This window comes from Copadichromis virginalis, linkage group LG6 (genome assembly GCF_057382275.1).
Source record: "Copadichromis virginalis isolate Kocher_CV1m ecotype Utaka linkage group LG6, C_Virginalis_male_GT1.1, whole genome shotgun sequence".
Classification (NCBI taxonomy): domain Eukaryota; kingdom Metazoa; phylum Chordata; class Actinopteri; order Cichliformes; family Cichlidae; genus Copadichromis; species Copadichromis virginalis.
The window spans coordinates 39,860,771-39,879,672 of NC_140623.1; the positions used below are offsets into that span (position 1 = coordinate 39,860,771).

The 18,902-nt window shown below is 42.0% G+C and overlaps 1 protein-coding gene across 2 annotated transcripts; it reads right to left on the minus strand.

Annotated features, from left to right (window-relative positions):
* Window positions 1-4,217: 4,217 nt before the first annotated feature.
* rasal3 (RAS protein activator like 3) lies at window positions 4,218-18,393 on the minus strand. 2 transcript variants are annotated; one of them, XM_085460392.1, is made up of 19 exons: window positions 17,455-18,393; window positions 15,252-15,394; window positions 15,075-15,153; window positions 13,699-13,763; window positions 13,507-13,592; window positions 12,866-12,995; window positions 12,678-12,776; window positions 11,921-12,595; window positions 11,653-11,797; window positions 11,424-11,568; window positions 11,099-11,335; window positions 10,702-10,903; window positions 8,850-8,941; window positions 8,660-8,776; window positions 8,268-8,433; window positions 7,220-7,351; window positions 6,940-7,130; window positions 6,183-6,267; window positions 4,218-4,572 (listed from the first exon to the last, which is right to left on the minus strand). In XM_085460392.1, exons 1-19 carry the CDS (start codon window positions 18,062-18,064, stop codon window positions 4,465-4,467), a joined length of 3,507 nt encoding a protein of 1,168 aa, XP_085316518.1. In that variant the 5' UTR covers window positions 18,065-18,393; the 3' UTR covers window positions 4,218-4,464. The 2 variants fall into 2 exon arrangements, with proteins under 2 accessions (XP_085316518.1, XP_085316519.1); XM_085460393.1 differs by lacking the exons at window positions 15,075-15,153; window positions 15,252-15,394; window positions 17,455-18,393 and adding an exon at window positions 14,567-15,045.
* Window positions 18,394-18,902: the final 509 nt, after the last annotated feature.

Consider the following 18,902-nt stretch of genomic DNA (forward strand, 5'->3'; position numbering starts at 1 on the left):
CTTTTAAGAGGTTTGATTGGGCAATCTAGTGTCAGTAATGAAAACGAATGAATGGGCCACTGTCAGCTTGTAAGGTACGCAGAGGCACTTCAGGCCAGTCCCATCGGCCACAAAGTGCGTCGGACCACCGACGTGGCCAGTGGTATACCAGGTTACCATCCAGGTGGAGGGCAGCAACCCCTCCTCCCTCCCTGACGACCTCAACGCGTTCTACACCAGGTTTGAGACGGACAACATGGCCCAGCTTAAAGAGTTCAGATCCTCACTCAAACCTGGCAGCTCTGCACTCACCTTCAGGACTGAAGATGTGGTGAGAGCCCTCAGGAGGACCAGGGAGAAGAGCTCACCCGGCCCTGACAACATTAGCAGTCGAGTTCTGAGGCACTGTGCAGGGCAACTAGGAAGTGTGTTCTGGATTCTATTTCAACACTCAATTGACAGTCACACCGTCCCCCAGCTGTGGAAACACTCCACAGTCATCCCCATCCCCAAAAGAAACAACCCAAAGTCTCTGAATGATCTCCGTCCTGTGGCCCTCACCTCCCTGATGATGAAGGCCATGGAGAAGATCATAAAACAGCACATCGTAAGAGCAATTGACCCCCTGATGGACCCACTCCAGTTTGCTTACCATGCATGCAGAGGTGTCAATGATGCCAAAATCTTCATCTTGGACTCCATCCACAAACATCTGGAGCTCCCTGACTCCTCTGCCAGACTTCGGTTTGCAGATTTCTCATCAGCGTTCAACACTCTGCAGCCTCATATCCTGGCCACTAAACTTTCCACCTGATTTCACCTGGATGATCAGCTAATCCTGTGGATTTTGGACTTTTTGACCAACAGGACTCAGAAAGTTCAGGTCAACAAGTCTCTTTCTGGTCTCTGTTCCACCTGCACTGGCTCCCCCCAGGGCTGTGAGCTCTCCCCCCTGCTCTTCATCCTCTACACCGATGACTGCAGATCCACACAGCCCAACTGTCACCTGGTGAAATATGCTGACGACACAGTTCTCCTGTCACTGCTGTCAGGCCCCTCATGACACCACGGGCCCGCTCTGCAGGAGTTTGTACAGTGGTGTGACAGCTCTAAACTTGAATTGAACGTGAGCAAAACCAAAGAGATGGTGGTGACCTTCTCCAGTATGCACAGGGATCTGGCTGCTTCAGTCACCACCACCATCCATGGGAAGCCAGTGGAGGTAGTTGAGGAGTACAAATACCTGGGAAGCATCTTTGACAACCTCCTGAAATTCTCTGCCAACACAGAGGAGATTCTCAGGAGGTGCCACCAACAGCTATACCTTCTTAGGAAACTCAACTCCTTTGGAGTCAGCACACACATCATGACTTTCTACTATGCCTTCCTGGAAAGCATCATGACCTTGTCCATCACCTGCTGTTTCCACTCCCTCAGCCTCCAGAACAGGAACAGACTGCAGCACACTGCATCAGTGTGCTCTAAAATCATTGGCCTGCCTGTCAGAACTCTGGCACAGGTTTTCAGACAGGCAGCCAAAATCATCAACAACCCCACTCACATTCTTCACCCCACATTTCAATGGCTCCCCTCTGGACGACGCCTCCGCTGCATTTCCTGCAGGACTGAGAGGAGGAGAGCCACCTTTGTCCCCAAAACCACTCTGCTTTTTAACTCCAGCCGATAAGAACATTTCCCGCACCCATAAACTACACTCTTCTTACACTGCTGACACTTTATTCACTTTTAGTCACTTGCAGTTATTTAGTCACCTTCAGTCACTTTAATTTTAAAACTGTCGGGCAGCAGGGGCGCATCCAGATTTTTTTTCATAGGGGTGGCCATAGGGGTAGGGTGACCAACCATCCTATTTTTTGCACTTGTAGACATTAGCCTTTTTACTCTTCAATGCGCCATATAGCGGCTGCAGCAGGTGTGCCACTCTGTGGAGAAAATGGTTGTAAAAATTTCCCATCCCCCAAAATTCCTGCAGTGCTTTAATAGATGTCGGAAGCGGAAAGTCTTGAACAGCCCAAATTTCTTTGGCAATGGAACCGCACTCTCAGCGGAAATACAGTGTCCCAGGAAGTCTAGAATTGGCAACCCAAACTGGCATTTAGACGGGTTAATGATTAGGCCACATGCAGCCAAGCGCTGAAAAACCTGACGCAGATGGGACGTGTGCTGTCTCTTCGAACTGCTGGCCGCCGGGATATCATCTAGATATACAAAAATGAAACACAGCCCGCGCAAGACCAAGACCATCAAACGTTTGGGTGGCATCTTTCAGGCTGAAAGGCAAGCGCAAAAAGGCCAAACGGAGTAATTATGGCAGCTTTGGGGACATCCTCAGCACGCATGGGAACCTGGTGATACCCATGTACTAAATCAATCTTACAAAAAAAATCAAGGTCCCGTGAAGATGGACGGAAAAATCCTGGATGTGGGGAATGGGATAGCGATTGTTTGCTGTGACGTTATTAAGACGGCGAAAATTCTCATAAGGCCGCCTCCCACCGTCAGATTTGGCCACCATTTGTAACGGGGAAGCCCAGGCACTGCACAATGCCCAGGCGCTCCATAGTCGCAAGTGGTAATCCTTCGCAGCCAGCAGCAGGGAGTTGGCAAGGCCAGGTCGCACTGGAGCTGGCAGAGGAAGAGGTAGGTGAAGAGGAATCCTCCGTCATTTGTTCCTAGCAAGGACAGCATGCTCTCCAAGAGCGGTACCATCACCCAGGCGCGAGAGAGAGGAGTTTCTCAGCCTGCTCTTCATCAGAGAGGGAGTAGCACCTCAGAAGCAGTGCCCTTGAGAGCGGTGTATTTCCCTTGGGCGGGGGCAATCCTGTAGGAGGGTCATCACACACTGGGTGGACAGTGGATCCAGCAACGCCATCACATGATGGCATTTTGTGTCATTGGAATGAAATGCCACGAAGAGCAAACTGAACTTCGACGTGCATGAACCATGAAGGGGGGTTGTGAAGCCAAAAATCCAAAAGTGGTAGAACTTATTTACCTCTTGTTCCTTAAACATCTTGATAATTTATCCCATGTTATTTCACAGTTGGCCGTAACGCTTTATTTTAGATATTGCTGGTGTAACTTTACTCTAAATACTATCCCAGGTTTGTTTGTGGTAGCATTATATTACATGCACGCATATTCTTTTAAAGCAAATACTACTTAACCATCAGGTGATTTGACTCTTCTTCTGTTGACAGGTAAATTTCTGGTAAATTATGTTTGCTTATGTTGCTTTGGCTATACTTACCTTTGTCTGTCCCTTTGTTCTGGTCATATATCCAAAGCAGGTGTGTGGGAGGGGCCAACCCAGTACTTCCTGTTTATATAAGGTCATGAGGTCAGTGATTGATTCACTGGGCACAACCAAATGAAGGGTTTTTTCCTTTTGATAGTATTGTTTATTTTCTTTAAAGTAACGTTTGAGTTGTACTATATGCAGTGTTTTACTTTTCAAATCATTTAGCTGTGTAAATGAGTCTGTCAATTGGATGAATAATTTTATTCCTGTTTATTTGTTTCGATTATCTTGTTTGGTCTAACCTATTTCTAAGGTAGAGAATAATGACATTGAGATGTGTGTAAAATTCTATATAAAACAAGTGAGATTTTGACAACCGGGGTTGTTTTAAAATGGTAGAATGGACATGCAAGGAAATATAGTACACTTAAAAGAAATTTGACCCGTCTGCTGATGCTGTCCTTTCCTTGTCACTTGCTCTACACTACTACCCACTGCTAAATTCAATATGTATACTGTAGTCTTTACCAGGCTACATTTTGTCATTCTATCTGACAGCAAAGTTGACTAATGCAGCTTTCTGGGGGCAGGAGGTTCTTGCACATTAAAATTTTTACAAACCTATTTTAAAGTGTTTTTCTTCATTTGTTTTTTTCTTTTTTAATTTTTATTTTCTGTTAGAATTGTATTACTTTTCTGTTTGATTGTTTGGCTTTGTGGTGGATTTTTCCCATACAGTTTTAATACACTGAGATGGTGACAGAGAAAACACTCTTCACTAACCAATGGGTAACATCATAGTGGCTCTCCTTTTTTTTTTATACAGTCTATGACTACAGGCAAGAAAAACTATAGATTTTGGGGTTACCTGTCCCTGCAAATCCATAATCATAATCAAGTTACAGTGATTATTCTTGATTAAAATAGACACAAAATAGACCACTTACCATGACAAATGCAAAATAGACTCCTTAAATAGAAAAACATTAGGCAGCAGCTTTTTTTATTTAAAAAAAGGGTTTACAAGCAGAGATACAGTGAAAGAGGAAATGCGAACAAATCCTTCAGCCTTCATATTCACCTTAACTGGAGTTCATTATGGGTATCTTTATAAAATAAACTTATATCTAACCAGGAATTCATGATTGTGGCATCAGGCTGTGTGTGTGTGTGTATGTGTATAAAAACTATGAAGCCCAAAGCGTAACCCTTTTTCTCAGGGTTCAGGTGGTGTTGAGTGGTTTTTCAGGATGCTGTGTGTTGTTTTGGCTGCTCTTGTACGCCTCGCTGAGCTGTTGAAGGTCACTTAGCAGACCTGCAAACTGCTCCTCCTGTGTGAGCACATTAAAAACAGCTGTTAATATGCTGAAATCAACCACTGTCGCTAAACTTTAAATATCCAGTACCTTAAAGGGAACATATTTGGTTAAGAAATACAAATTAGCTTGTTTAAAGGGCATCAAATACACTTAAACCACTCTCAGATCATTTCTTATAAAACTTAATCAGCATAGTTGCATTTAACTGCTTTTTAAATATTCAGTTTTTATGGGTCTACAGCATATGAAACTGTAATCTTTTAGCCTACTGATAACAATAGAGGCAGTGTTTGAAATATGCAGAGGATGTTTATCTATCAGCAGTGATCCGGGCTTTTTCCTGTATAAGGTTTTGGCCTCCCCCTAAAGTAAAGTCACCGGCATTCTGTTAAATATTTTGAGGGTTTAATTTAATCAGGCATAAAATACACTGTTGTTTATGAAACAATCACAAATCTCAGAGAATTCAGTGACTGCTGATGATTAAGGTAATACAGGTAGCTTCTACTATTTGAGGCAGACTGTGTTTGCCTGCATAGTAAACATAACCTGCACCCTCTGTTATTAAATAGCAGATTCCATCACAGTTTTTAAGAGACTAATGAATATATTTCTGCCTTTTAGTTTGCTACGTTTTAATTTAAGGACCCCCTAGGGCTGGACTGAGATGCTCTGAGCCAGTTCTGGCTGTCTTCACTCCTCCACTGAATGGGCTTGCAAAGAGAGGTGACCACCTCTACTGGTAGCATGACTCAAAGTGTCATTTATAAATATCATGCAGTTATATTGCTCATAAATTAAATTAAATTTCATATAGAGCGTAAAAAAGTAGGTATTCCTAGGCTAAATTCCAAAGCCTGTGGTAGCTGCACATGTTAGAATAGTCTAACTAGGTCAGAACAGAACAGAAAATAAAACCATTAAATTTATAATTATATAAAAAAGTACTAAATGTTACTACTTAATAATTTAAGTGAACTGTTTTATGTTAGCGTTCTCTCTATGGACATAAATTCTTTTACCAGAAAGTTTTTGATTTCTGAAAATTTTAAAAATCAGTGGTTTGGTTCTATTTTTCTATCTCAATTTAAAATGCGAAAATCTTTTGCATCCCACTGGACCCTTAAACCTCATCTCTGATCAACTCATTAGGCTAAGAATAAGGACTTCCTTCATGATGACTGACAAAATACCGGATACTCTCTAGATCAGGGGTGTCAAACTCCAGGCCTCGAGGGCCCGTGTCCTGCAGGTTTTAGATCTCACCCAGGGTCAACACACCTGAATCAAATGATTAGTTCATTAACAGGCTTCTGGAGAACTTCAAGACATGTTGAGGAGGTCATTTAGCCATTTAAATCAGCTGTCTTGGATCAAGGACACATCTAAAACCTGCAGGACACCGGCCCTCGAGGCCTGGAGTTCGACACCTGTGCTCTAGATCAAATCAAGGCAGATAAATGAGGAATAACAAATGCAGGTGACCTGCAGTACCATCATATCCCACCAGGGAGCACCAGCGCACACTGCTCTGTGGGGTTCAGGAGAATAAAATGTGGATCTTGAAGTGAACTATTTACAAGCACTGTTCTTTGACAGTGGACTTTCTTCATCTCACTTACCAGCACATTCACTCTCTCGGCTGCTGCAATGGCAACACTCAGCTTCCTCTCATCTTCCTCCCTTTCCTCTTCAATCACACCCAGCCTGCAAAACACACAGATAAGAAGACATGCTGTTAAGAGAGAAACACTGAGGTTGCAGATTGAACAGGATAAAGCACAAACAAAATGCATGCTTTAAAAACAGAATATATGAGGTGTGATCAAAACATTCTGAGAACTGGTCGATAAAAAACTCAAATCTAAAAACTCTTTCCTGATTTCAATTTGGCTGTTTCTTCTGCGTGTGGTCACCTCAGATCTTGACCTTTCTAGAGACCAAATGTGTGTGCTCGACACTGATCGGTTCATTGTGGGATCAAATTTTAGGTAGCTATAGAATTTAGGTGCAGTACTTTAGGGAAGACAGGATGATGCCTTGGTGCCAGTGCTCTGGAGCAGCTGAAGCGGTGCATGAGCGTGATTTACAAGTGTGCAGCTTTTTGTGTAGTGTGAGAAAGAGGATTCAGAGGTCAGAAGATTTCGACACATGGAGGGAGATCCCACTGCACGAGTGCAAGCTGATCGAACATGACTGTCACTGAGAGATCTAAAATAGTAGGTGCTCTCAACACTGTCCAGAGATGCACGACCTTCTGGTTTTAAGTATGAGATCCTCCAAATTTAAACTGGATAAAGATTTTTTCAATTTCTTTAGTCACACCTTGTGTTTACTTTCAAATGGAACACACACACACACGTTAATGCACAGACTAACCTGAAGGTGGCGCTGGCAAGCTGCTCCTCACGCATAGCCAGCACATTCCTGAGCTCGTTGACCTCTTCCTGCAGTATTGCATTCTGGTCCTGACTTTGGATGATGAAGTCCTCCAGGCGCTTAGCCATGTCCAGCTCGCGCTCCGTCACCTGCTCTATGCCCAGGCGAAGCTCTGACAGCTCCTGAGCATGCTGTCATTACACATAGACATCATATAAACTGTAGCATTGAAAGCAAACACTTTACACTGTCACTATAATATGTAGGAGGCTTGCCATACCTTATCCAGTAAGGTGAATTGCTCATTCTCAGTCTTGATCTCGCTCGGTTGCCGGGTGTGGCTGCCTGGTGGGTTGGGGTCCCCGGGTTTAATCCAGGGAACCGGTGCAGGTGCACGCTTGACAGAGACGCTCTGGGAAAACATGAGCAGAAACTCCCTGCGTTATTCCTCTCAGTGAAACTTGAAAAAATATGTGTGCACTTACAGAAGCGTGACTCAGAGGTGCTACTTAAGACCCCTGATCTGTGTTTATGTATGCTGTTGTGATATTCCTAGACATAAAAATGTTTCCTATGATGATTTTTTTTATCCACTACTCATAAAACTTGGACCTGGCCGATAAGTGTGGCAAGTATAAGTGTTTATCCACTTCCAATCAATGCAATGTACTGCAATAATGTACGGCTCTCAGGAATTCCATTAATCTGAATATTTTGAGTGTTTCTGCATAAAATATTCAAATATTACAAATCTAGAAACAATCTGATCCAGATTTAACTTGAGCAAAAGAAAGGAAGTAACAACAGATAAAAAAAAAACAGCCTGACTGTGATAACAACCGTACTTTGTTGTTGATTAGAATATTACAGAGTCACAAATTTATCTGTATTTTGCTGTTACACTGATATATGACGTATGCAAACTGTAATATATAAACTGACTCAGATGTAACTTTATAAATTTTTTTCTACTTTTATTACAATAAAGTAAAGTTGTTTTGCAAGACTTAAGAAGATAAATGTAATTATGTTTTGTAATTTGTGTCTTTAAACATTTAATGTTGTAATTATATTACAACATTTCTTTCACAGACAAAAGATACAGTAGAGATGTGATAAACAAAAACAGATTCATATTATTTCTGTAAAAAATCTAGTCATGCTTGGTCATTAAAAATGGCCAAGGCTGTTTATTGTTTAAAGGCTTTAGAGTATGAACTATAGCCTCCTCTGTGAAAAGCTGAAGTCCTTTTTGCATAAACACGAGAACATGAGCTGCGCAGCTCAGTTGCTATTACAGGCAGTTCACAGTTCCTGTTTATACTCACAGTATTTGGTGGTGAGATAAGTGGTTGGTTGGGCTCCGCCTCCTGTTCCTGGTCAGATGTCGGCAGAGCCTCGGAGCTCGTTTGCCTCTTCATCTCACGTTTTACTTGTGCCGGACGTCTGTGTGGGGCACTCTGAGTTCTGGCGATCGGTTTCCTCCTTTGACTCCTGACATCCACGGTGAATAAACGGATCAGTGTTAATTATTTAAATGCCAATGAACACATTATACAATGTTTAAAATGCACAGACAAAGGATCCTAAATGGAATAAAAAAATCAAATCTATCTGACCCAAACTGAATTTGTAATTGAATAGCTTGAGAGAGTCCTTCCTCCACACTGACATTGGGAGGAGCTGCGTCTGACCTCCACTGTGCCCCTTTGAAACTGACCTGTTGTCACGTGTGCTTTTGGATTCCTGAGGAATATGCTGGAGAGACGACTGGAGAGGGCTGTACTTGCTCAAGTCCTTAGGTGGAATATACGCTGGCTTGATGTGTCCTGTTTGGCTACAGGAATACCACTGTTTTAGTAACATGCAACAGAACTAATATGATGGACAAATCACACAAATCAACATACCTGTTAATATCTATCCGAGGTGCTTCAGGGCCTAGTGACTCTGTTATTTGGTTCAGAATTGAAGGCAGAGGGTGCAGCTTGTCAACTGTTTGCTGAGGGAGAAACAAGTAGCATGTTAACCTTCACTTATACACAAAGCATGAAATAAGTATATTTATATAGTGAATGGATACATAATTGCTTCTGGTAAACTTGAGAGAAAAACTACATCTATGACCACACAACACAGCGATACACACCACACACACCACATTTTTTCTACAAGGCCTTTTAATCCCTTAACCTACCAGTGTTAGAATTAGGATTCTGTTTACAAATCTTTATATGGGATAAAGGGGTAGCTGTGAATCTCTTAAATCTGTGTAACTAGATAACAAAAATCAAACCCTATCTTTAATCAGAGCTCTGATCACAAGAATAAGATTATTTCCTTCTGTGTCTGTAGTTCACTATCAATAGTTTTACTTAGGTCACCTGACAGGGGGGGGGGGGGGGGGGGGGGGGTCAGAAAAATAAAAAATTATATCTTCTAATAATATCCAGCTATTTATGTCATTCTTGTGACTTTATCTGCAGTACCCCCATAGTCCACTTGGGGGCCACAGCAAAAGCTTTTTGTCCTGTACAGCCTCCATCTTGTCAACACAATCTTAAAGGGTAGAATTAGTGCGTGAGTACACCATGTATAACTGAAGTGATCTATATGTGGGTGTCAGTCAGTCCAGCTTGTACAGAATGCTGCAGCTCTCCTTCTGACTCGTGTGAAGAACATATTACTCCGGTGCTTGCTTCCCTTCATTGGCTTCCAGTGCGTTTTAGAATTAAATTCAAAATCTTACTTTTGACTTATAAAGTGCTAAATGGCCAGGCACCGGACTATTTGTCTGACCTTTTGCAGCTTTATACGCCCTCTAGAGCCCTTCGATCAAGTGATCACCTGCTCCTTACCTTACATAAGTCTAGGATGGTTCATAGAGGAGATCAGGCATTTGCGGTTTTGGCACCGAAAATGTGGAATGATCTACCTCTCCACATTAGAAAGGCCCCAACTGTTACTCTTTTTAAATCGCATCTTAAAACATATTTTTTTACTCTGGCTTTCGAAACTGTATGAGAGTTACCAATTCTTTTATCCTAAAAAACTCCTTTGTCCCACACGCCATCAAACTGTTTAACTCCTCTCTGGAGGGGAGAGGGAGGGGAAACAGGAGGACAAAGGAGGGGGGAACAACTAAGCTGTAGTGCCTCTTCACCTCACTGTACAATACCTTGTGCAATACTTTTTGTAAATAGTCAACAGTGCAATAGACTCAATACTTGAAATGTGCAATTCACTTGTATTTTTATTTTTTATTCCTATTTATTCTATTTATCCCCTTTGTATATTTTATTTATATTTGTCTCTGTATTTATATGTGTGTGTGTGTGTGTGTATATATATATATATATAACATTCTGTAACTGTAACTTCGGTCGTTGCTTTGCTTTTTGGAAGTCGAATTTCCCAGAGGAACCCACCCGAGGGATTAATAAAGTTCTATCTTATCTTATCTTATCTTATCTAATTTTCTTTTAATTTTCTTACCTGTTGTTGTTGTTAATGTCATTGTTTAATTGTTATTTTGTACAGCACTTTGGTCAACTCCCTGTTGTTATTAAATGTGCTTTATAAATAAATAAATAAATGAAATGAAATCTTCATATAAACTCTATAATTATAAGTATCCCCCTGATAGCTGCTTATAAATTGTCTTCCACTGTGGTTAAGCTAGCTAGTGGAGCCATGCAATACAAAAGTCACACAATTCCTTTAAAACTAACTACCAAACTGGACTAATGTTTGCCTGCCTACCTGGTCCTTCTGGTAGATGATGTCCACCAGCAGTCCATGGAGCACAGCCAAACGCAGAGGCAAATCCACATAGCCATCAAAGGATGTCATTGCAATCTCAGTGTCTCCACTCGACACCGTTTGTAGGAAGCCTCTCATTCCATCCCAGTGCTGCTCCAGGAATTCATTCATGAAGAGCATGTACTCCTCCTTTTCCCCGAACCTAAGTAAGAACAACAAATTTAATTTACTTTAGGTATTTATTTCAGGCCCTTTATTGTTATTGTACATGTGCAACAAAAAAATATCTTTATCCATATTCCCAGATTATGTCTTTCAGTGTGCCAAAACAAACAAACAAACAAAAGCAAACAATCTGCTCAGGAACAAATGCACAAACGTGACATAAACTACTGACAAGGTGAAGTTGGCCAGATTCTGGATGACTTTGGCTGTCAGCGTAAGGGTACGCAGGGTGTTTGGCTCCGGGTACGGTTGCGTCAGACCAAAAAGGGAAGGACTGAGGATAGCAGGACACAAGAAACGAAGGAAGAGGGAAGCAGAGATGAGCCGATGGCCAATCTCCGGTTTGCCCTGGTCTTCACACACCTCCACCCAGCTGGAGAAGATCCTGTTTAACTCTTCAGGAAAAGGCCTAGTGGAAAGAAGCATGTCAAGTATGAGATCTCTGAATGTGAGAGATGCCCAAATCATTTATTGTATGTTAAGCTGATTTCTCTCACCCATGGAGCTCAATGATCTTCTGCACCACCTCCTCACAGGTTTCCCTCAAGTGCTTCTGGTTGCTTGACAGTTCAGCCGCAGGACATTTACGAGGGTCAACTTCACAGTTCTCAGTCGATGCATATAGACGGTTGATAAATTCTCCTGCATTGAAAAGAAAGCATAGAGTTCAGGAAAACCCAGTACGATTGAATACAAGCAGCCACCTTTACGACTGATCTGCCCTACCTAGTGTGTCGATGAGGTACTTCTGACCAACCAGCTTCATATATTCATCTATAGCTTTAGTGGCCAGTGTGTTCTCTCTGAAGATCATTGCTTCTTTTTCTCCAAGACGCTCCACCTCATCGTTGCCCAAATCAATGAGGAATTCCTAAGGAATAAAAACTTACTTCTGAATATGCTTCTGGTTGTATTTTTGATACATATTGTGAAAAAATAACGTTTGATTCATAAATTGCATTAAAAAATTTTTAAATTTAATCTCATTCTTTACCTTGGCCTTGCCGATGCTCTGGAGTACGTGGACCAGAGCTCCTGCCAGCTCTTCCTTCTCCTTCACATTCAGAAGTGGCTCCAAGTTTCTGCACATTTCTACGTAATCCACAGTCACATACTCGGCAAACTCTTTATATTTCTCCATTGGCAGAACTTGCAAGTTCTGGAAACGGGCCTTGATGCGAAGTGAAGCCTGCGGCCCCAGAGCTTCTTTGTTCCCTGCTGAGCCTGACGCCTTATATGGAGTGATGGGGTACCACTTCTCCTGATAGGTCCTCCCTCGAATGTCAGCTAGAGGTATGGTCACGCTTCCCAGAGGGTGTAGACTGGAGTCGTCTCGGGAATGCCGCTTTTTCTTGGGGTCTTCTTCCCGGAAGAGGTGCAGGCTGATTTGGGAGATACAAGGCAGGTTGTCGAGCTCAAAGAATTCTCCCCAGAACAGTTGGCACCCTCCAGTCGCACCTCCACTGGCCCCCAGGCCTCCCGAAGATCCAGCGGAGCCATCTGCTGCCAGGCTGGAACGGTTTGGGAGCTTGCCAACAGCTCTGCTGGTCGTGCGGGCGAACAAGGTGCCATCCAGGTGTACCTCACAGTAATAACGCTTTTTGGGTGGCAGATCCTTGGCTTCATTAACCCACAGACTCAGCGAGTTCTCTGTGCGCTCGATGTTGTCCTGTGAATATAATGAATGTTATTAGTAGCACAACACAATTTGAATATTGCGTGACCGGTGGGACCGGCGGCTGAAAGCTCACCTTGTTGGGCTGTGCAGCTCGTCTCAGATCTTCAATCCAGCGGTCACGTTCAGCAGCCGAGGAGCAGCCGAAGCAGTGGGTGTTCTCAGAGTTTATCACCTATAGCACATTGAAACTAACAGTTAGTGGTACTGGAATACTTTACGGTACTCGTTAATGAATCTATGGGAGTGCCCTTTAAAGTCTACCTCAAAGCAGTACTTCTCCCCCAGAATGGAGCTGTGGACCGGTCTGATGACGGTGCTGGTGTCTGCACTCAGATCTAGTGTCCCCACTGGACTGACTGGAATTGACACAGACTCTCGGGATTCATAGAGCCTTAAAATTAAACACAGTGGAAGAATTCAGTCAAAAAAACGAGATGGAGATTTGTCAAAGGTACTCACAATGTACACTTTCACTACCTGCAGGTTGTTTTACCATCGACACATTACATTAACACTGTGGTTGTTTTTAAAAAGAACATCTTGCAAAGTTTTATTTGCAACATGTTTGAATTATTCTTTAGTGAGGTTTTATGTGTGTGTAGGTTCTCTCTCAACCAGGTCAACCAGGTCATGCTGAACTCTTAAGTTTCCAAAACTTAAAGACGTCCAGTTGCTTTCTTTGCAAGCTTCTTGGACCTTTAGTGAGGTTTACTATGAAACTGATTGGTTAGTCTATTGTTGAAGAAGTGATTAAGAACACGATAGATGAATTATAGGCAGGGTTTTTTGAAGATAAGAGTTTGGCCTTAAATTATGAAAGACAATGAGAGAAGTTACTTTAGACCAAAGGTGGATATGGAGTGCAGTATATCTGCTTTGAGAAACACAGCAGTGCACTTTACCTGCGTCCTTTGTTAAGTCCCTGTTGGTTTAGCTGGGTGTTGCTATTCCTCTTGGCTTTGTTCTCAAGACGTCGCTTGATCAGTCCCTACGGGTGAAGAATGCAAACACAGTGCATTTGGGCAATTATGTGTTGTATCAACAGGAAAAGGAAAACTAGCGCAAAGATTGTCTCTGGCGCATACTGCACTCACCCTCACACCGCCATCTTGAGCCTTTGGTCGAGGACCAAGCTGGCCCCCATGGTCGGGGCTGCATTCTAGGGATTGGGATGAAAATGGAATTCTCTGTCAGTTTTTCATTAGTGTTGGCAGGACAAGTTGGCTTAACTAAATGAAATTATAGGCAGTACTCATTGTTTCCATTTAGAGTTTGTGGTCAGTACTTCTACGTATTTCTTCCTTTTTGTGAGTCAGTTGTTTCCAGGCGTCAAATCAAATGGTTGCCAGGCTAACTTTAGAGCAGATATTGTGTGCTGGTGAAGCAGGAATACCACGAATATTAATACAATTAAAATTGGCTAAGTTCCATTACGGTAAGTGACTTCCAGGTCATATGAGAGCACCTGGGGTTAAATAACCTGTGATTTTTTGCTGATATGAAAACAAAGCAGTAAAATAAGTAGTTATGCACACCATCTTATGACTAATTTTCAAGCAGTTAGATGAGTGTTTTTTCACTCATCTAACACAAATAACTTCTACTGAAGACTCTCAAAAACATCAAGCAAAAAGTTTTAATATTTCCAGATGGGTTCAGATGAGCCATTTCAGGATGTGGTTTAAAGCTGTAATCCGATAGCTAGACCTATCTCAGTAAAGTTAACTAATTGCACATATGTCACTAAATAACACATAGTGTACTGCAGCTTTACATAGAACAAACGTAAATGTTCCCATTTTGATTTTTCCTGTTTTGTGTGAACATTTTAACCTTTTAGTCAGAAAATTGATATCTCTAACTGGAGATCATGATATCCTCTTTTGCTTATTTATACTCAGCGATATTGATGTGTTTAATTACAAGATAACACAGGTGTCCGATTTTCTTTTCGCTGCTTACCCAAATTCCCACCACAAACAATCCAGCGTTTAAATCCTATCATTTAGTCCAGAGGTGTGTGCAAAAGCCCTGTTACTTCAGTCTCTGTGTCTTTATCATTTCCTTTCTGTCGTCTTCAAAAGAGCCGATTGAGTCACCCAGCCAGTCGGTGCAGAATCGAACACCTCCACAGTGCAGCACCTCCACTCTTCTAAGCAAAATATATAAACTGCATGGATGGAAGATACCGACTATATCATCTCGCTCTGTCTTTCTGCGAGTTTTCATTGGACTGCTAAAACCCTGTCTTGATGCTATCTTCCCCAGAGGGAAAAAAAACACAGAGGAAGCGATCTTACAGACATTGCCACGAACAAACATTTAGCTATTTCCTCTGTGTCTTCTGCGGAAATAGTGCAATAGTCATCGCTGATGTCAGTAACAGTTAAGCTGGGGGGTGTTTGATGATTTTTCTTCATTGCATTTTAATCTGCACATCATTTTGTTTGCTTTGCGTGTGTATACGGACCTGTGTCAATGTCTACAAGGTTCTGCATGCTGAGGTTGGACAAGCAGCTGCTGACACGGTTTCGAGTCCACATTGTTGGCTAAGACGGACACACAAAAACGGGCATTTTTTACTCTCCGTGGTTATGACAACATGATTTGAAATCAGTGTAAATAACATGCTGTTATCTGTGGGTACCTCTTCCTCTGGGGAAATGAGAATCTGCCCATCTTCCAGGCAACAGTTGCTGATGTCCCATAAGGGGACCTCCTGAGGCGGGACCCATTGCAGTCTTGAGAGTTCGCAGGGTCCGGCTGGTGTCGGCACAACCTCATTCAAACCTGCAATTCAAGTAAACGTTGCACAGACAAACACATTTTGATACTGATCAATCATGTAAGGTCAGTATACACATGTAATCACGTGCTAAATATGTGCTGATTTCTCTCACTTTGAAGAACTGACAGTAAATTGTTTATGATGTACAGATACTGTTTAACTGGAGGCGTATGCTGCCGGGCTGGTTTGTTTTTGATTTTTGGTAATGACACTTATCTCACACAGCGATTGGCCACTCCCATTTGAGGTGTTGCCTTGGCCACTGACGCTATTGGTCTCTCTTTTTTATTACACGCCATGAAGGCCTGCGCACATCCTGTGGGCTGTCGTTAGGTTTTTTGTGTCTTTTTTTTTTTTTACTCGATGTCAACATCCATTGTGCTTTTATGTCGTCTTAATGTTTACATTATCTTACTATCAAGTATATGCTGTTCTTGAAACGCCAGCAGAACATAAAGATAATATTGCATCACTAAAACATGCATAAAAGCCCAGGAGAGCAGAAGGTGGCAGGAAAGTAATGCTTGTTTTTAAAGCAATTATATTTTCTTCTTGTTCTTTTTAATAATAAAATATGGTATCTTCTTCATGCAGCCATGCCTCATTTGGCTCACACCTGCATGATCTGTCTGTGTGTGTTGCAGATGTTTCTCTCACTTCCTGTCAGCTGAGATGAAAGACGTCTAGAGAACTTCTGTATAGGTACAACTATTTGAATCTGTCCTGAGGTGGATTGAGGTTTCTGATGTCATTAGACAAATGTTCAGACATCATTTGTATTAGCTGTCTGAGGGCACTCCTTTTTAGTTTCTGCACAAGTACAGGAGTGCGTGCAAATCTGACTAGAGTTCATATTTTGTATCTGAACAGCAGGTAGGCTTCTGGTTGGATTTGCCTACCATTTTCATATAAGGGGCACAGAAACGTCTGTGTCACAACAACACATTATGTTGCTGTACATTTTTAGCCATGTACCTCTTAGTATGCATTTGTTTCTCAGCGCTGGGGAAGTTGGTTAGTGAATCTAGTTAAGTGTGGGTGCTGGTTTGCAGTTCTTCAGTTACTTTGAATTTCTGGGTCATTTCTCTGCTGTTTTGGCGGTTTTGGTCTCGCAATGATTCATGTCTGAAATGAGATAATGACGATTGTCTGGGTTCTGCTTTTTAGAAGGAGAGAAATCTGTTACCTACAAGGAGAGAGCCCTTAAACATAGACTTGAAGGGCGCAGGGCTTAGATTTTAAGCTTGTCCAATGACTCCACACTTGCCTCACAGATTTACTACTACTACCACTACTGCTGCTACTACTAATGTTTTAATCTCGGCCTATACTTACTGTTTGTTTAGAAAATATTCCAACAGTTACAGACTTTCCTTTTGTCTTTGTACTGATCATTTTTTACTGTTTATTTGAGGATGTAAATGTTGCATCTACAAATCTTCTAAAAGAGCTTTCTTGAGGTTAGGGGACTTTAAATAGCCATCAATAGACATCAGATTTGTCACATTATCCGAGATCACACTATCGTTTAGCTTACTGGGTAATGGCTCAAATATCTTTACAACATTTTGTTTAAATTGTTTGCTGATGTTTAAGATATTTTTGGAAGTGTCAAAGTCATTCACTGGTGTTTGGCTGTATTTAACTCTTTCATCACTTTCATAACCTGTAACATTTCTGAGATCCACTCTTTTACTTGTGATTTATAAATGATTTATAGTTATAATGTATTTTCACATAATGTAAGCCTATTTAAATTCTCAGCTTCTCTCTTTAATTATTTCTACATGTGTTTAATACTGAGCCAGATGCTAAAATAGTCTTAATAGTATCATTGCAGATGAAATTTCCAGATGCACTTTTGACAGAGGTCACCCATACCACTCATACTGCTGAGTGTTATTAAATGGTCCTACCTACTTAACAAGAAATCACAAATCGTGTGATCGCAAATAGGAAATAGGAAACATTTTCTGATATTTCACATAATATTTGGATTGAGTAATGACCTTAATGCGCAGGGCTTTGTGTGTACGCTGTACTTTTGTTGTAGTAGTCTTACCTGCAAGGGATGGCGTGCTGTTGCGGGGCTGTAGCTTTGGCTTCTTGAGCTTCTGGGACACACTCCGAAGATATTTTTTAAAAAGTGCCCCTCCGCCCCCTTTCTGTGAGGGGTCACTGGAGGCAGCCCCCGAGGCTTCTGTGCCAGCAGAAGTGGCTGCAGCAGAGGATGAACCTGCGTGAGCCGAATTGGCAGTAGAGAGGGCTGCAAACAGCGACCCAGGAGGCTCGGACAGAGCCCTCCTGAAGGGGTTCTTTCTTGTTCCTCCGGAGGCTTTTTCAGGCTTGGCTGCATCACTGCTTTTCCCATTGGATGAATTCTTTTCTCCGGGGTCCTCGCTCAAGGCCTTGCGCCAGTTTTGCATCTTGCTCCACTTGTTGCTAGAGGCCTTCTGAATTTTTTCCATGGTGGATGTGGAGGATGCCGGCGTTCCTTCTCCTTCTTCTTTCTGCTCATTGAGGGTTCCCTTGGAGCCAGTATGCCACTTGTATGTGTTGAGAGGGTCGCTGGTCTCAGATGTTTGTGGAGGCTCATTTTCCTTCTCAGGTGATCCCTGCTCCTTTGATGCTGGCTGAGCTGCAGGCTCTGGATCTTTCTCCTCAGTGCCCATTTCACACTTTTAGGGTGTAACTAAAATTCTCTCTGTTTTTTAAGGTCGCATCAAAAACCTTCACAAGAGAATTCACCTGTCTCCCTCCTAATTTACCGCCGCTTTGGAGATTGCTGCGTGTGCAAAAGGAAGACAGCGTAGTCTGTATCTCCTCTAACTGTCTGTTTCTCATTTCCTGTCTTGCAAAAACGTTGATCAACAACACGCGACTTAGCTGCTCTGCCTGTGGTTGCTGTGCTGCTGCACTACTCCCATCTCTCTGGGCTGTTGGCTTCCTCATGAAATGACACAGAGAAGTTCAGTGTTTTCATTTAATACTTCCTGTCATCCGTTCTTCCTGTTCTGTCAAAAAAAATAAAACAAATCTGCATTCAATTTGTGTGAAACTCAAAGAAATGTCCACAGATGTTATAATAAAATGTGTGTTTTAGGTTGTCCACCTTGACCTCAAAGGAAGCCTACTTGTCAGATTCAGTCTGTCACATTATGAGCAAGGGAAATGTGGTTTTGCATGTTACAAAGTAGTAGAAATCCATCGTGAGACAATATTAGGCAAGATGTGTAATATGAAGATATTTAATGAATCTAATAAATCACCAGTCCCTATACAGTTAATAAGATTCATTTTCTTGGTAACTTGAATGAAATAAACCACCAAGGACAACATCTTTTTTGTCAAATATACGTGAAAAATATTGTATGGAAGACTCTGGACCCAGTCTTACTTTTTTAGTAAGACCACTAAACTGATATCTGTGAGAAATAAACATAAGTATCCATGTGGTATCAGCTACCTGAGAGTTTACAAGCTGTTGACAGTTAAGAGTCAGTTTCCTGT

Bases quoted from the DNA above. Each gene is read 5' to 3' on its own strand.
- rasal3 (XM_085460392.1), bottom strand. From the start codon at position 18,064: ATGGGCACTGAGGAGAAAGATCCAGAGCCTGCAGCTCAGCCAGCATCA. The intron at 15,395-17,454 runs GTAAGACTACTA...CTTGAATTGCAG, and splicing joins CAGCACGCCATCCCTTGCAG to GTTTGAATGAGGTTGTGCCG. The intron at 6,268-6,939 runs GTTAGTCTGTGC...TGTGTTTTGCAG, and splicing joins CTTGCCAGCGCCACCTTCAG to GCTGGGTGTGATTGAAGAGG.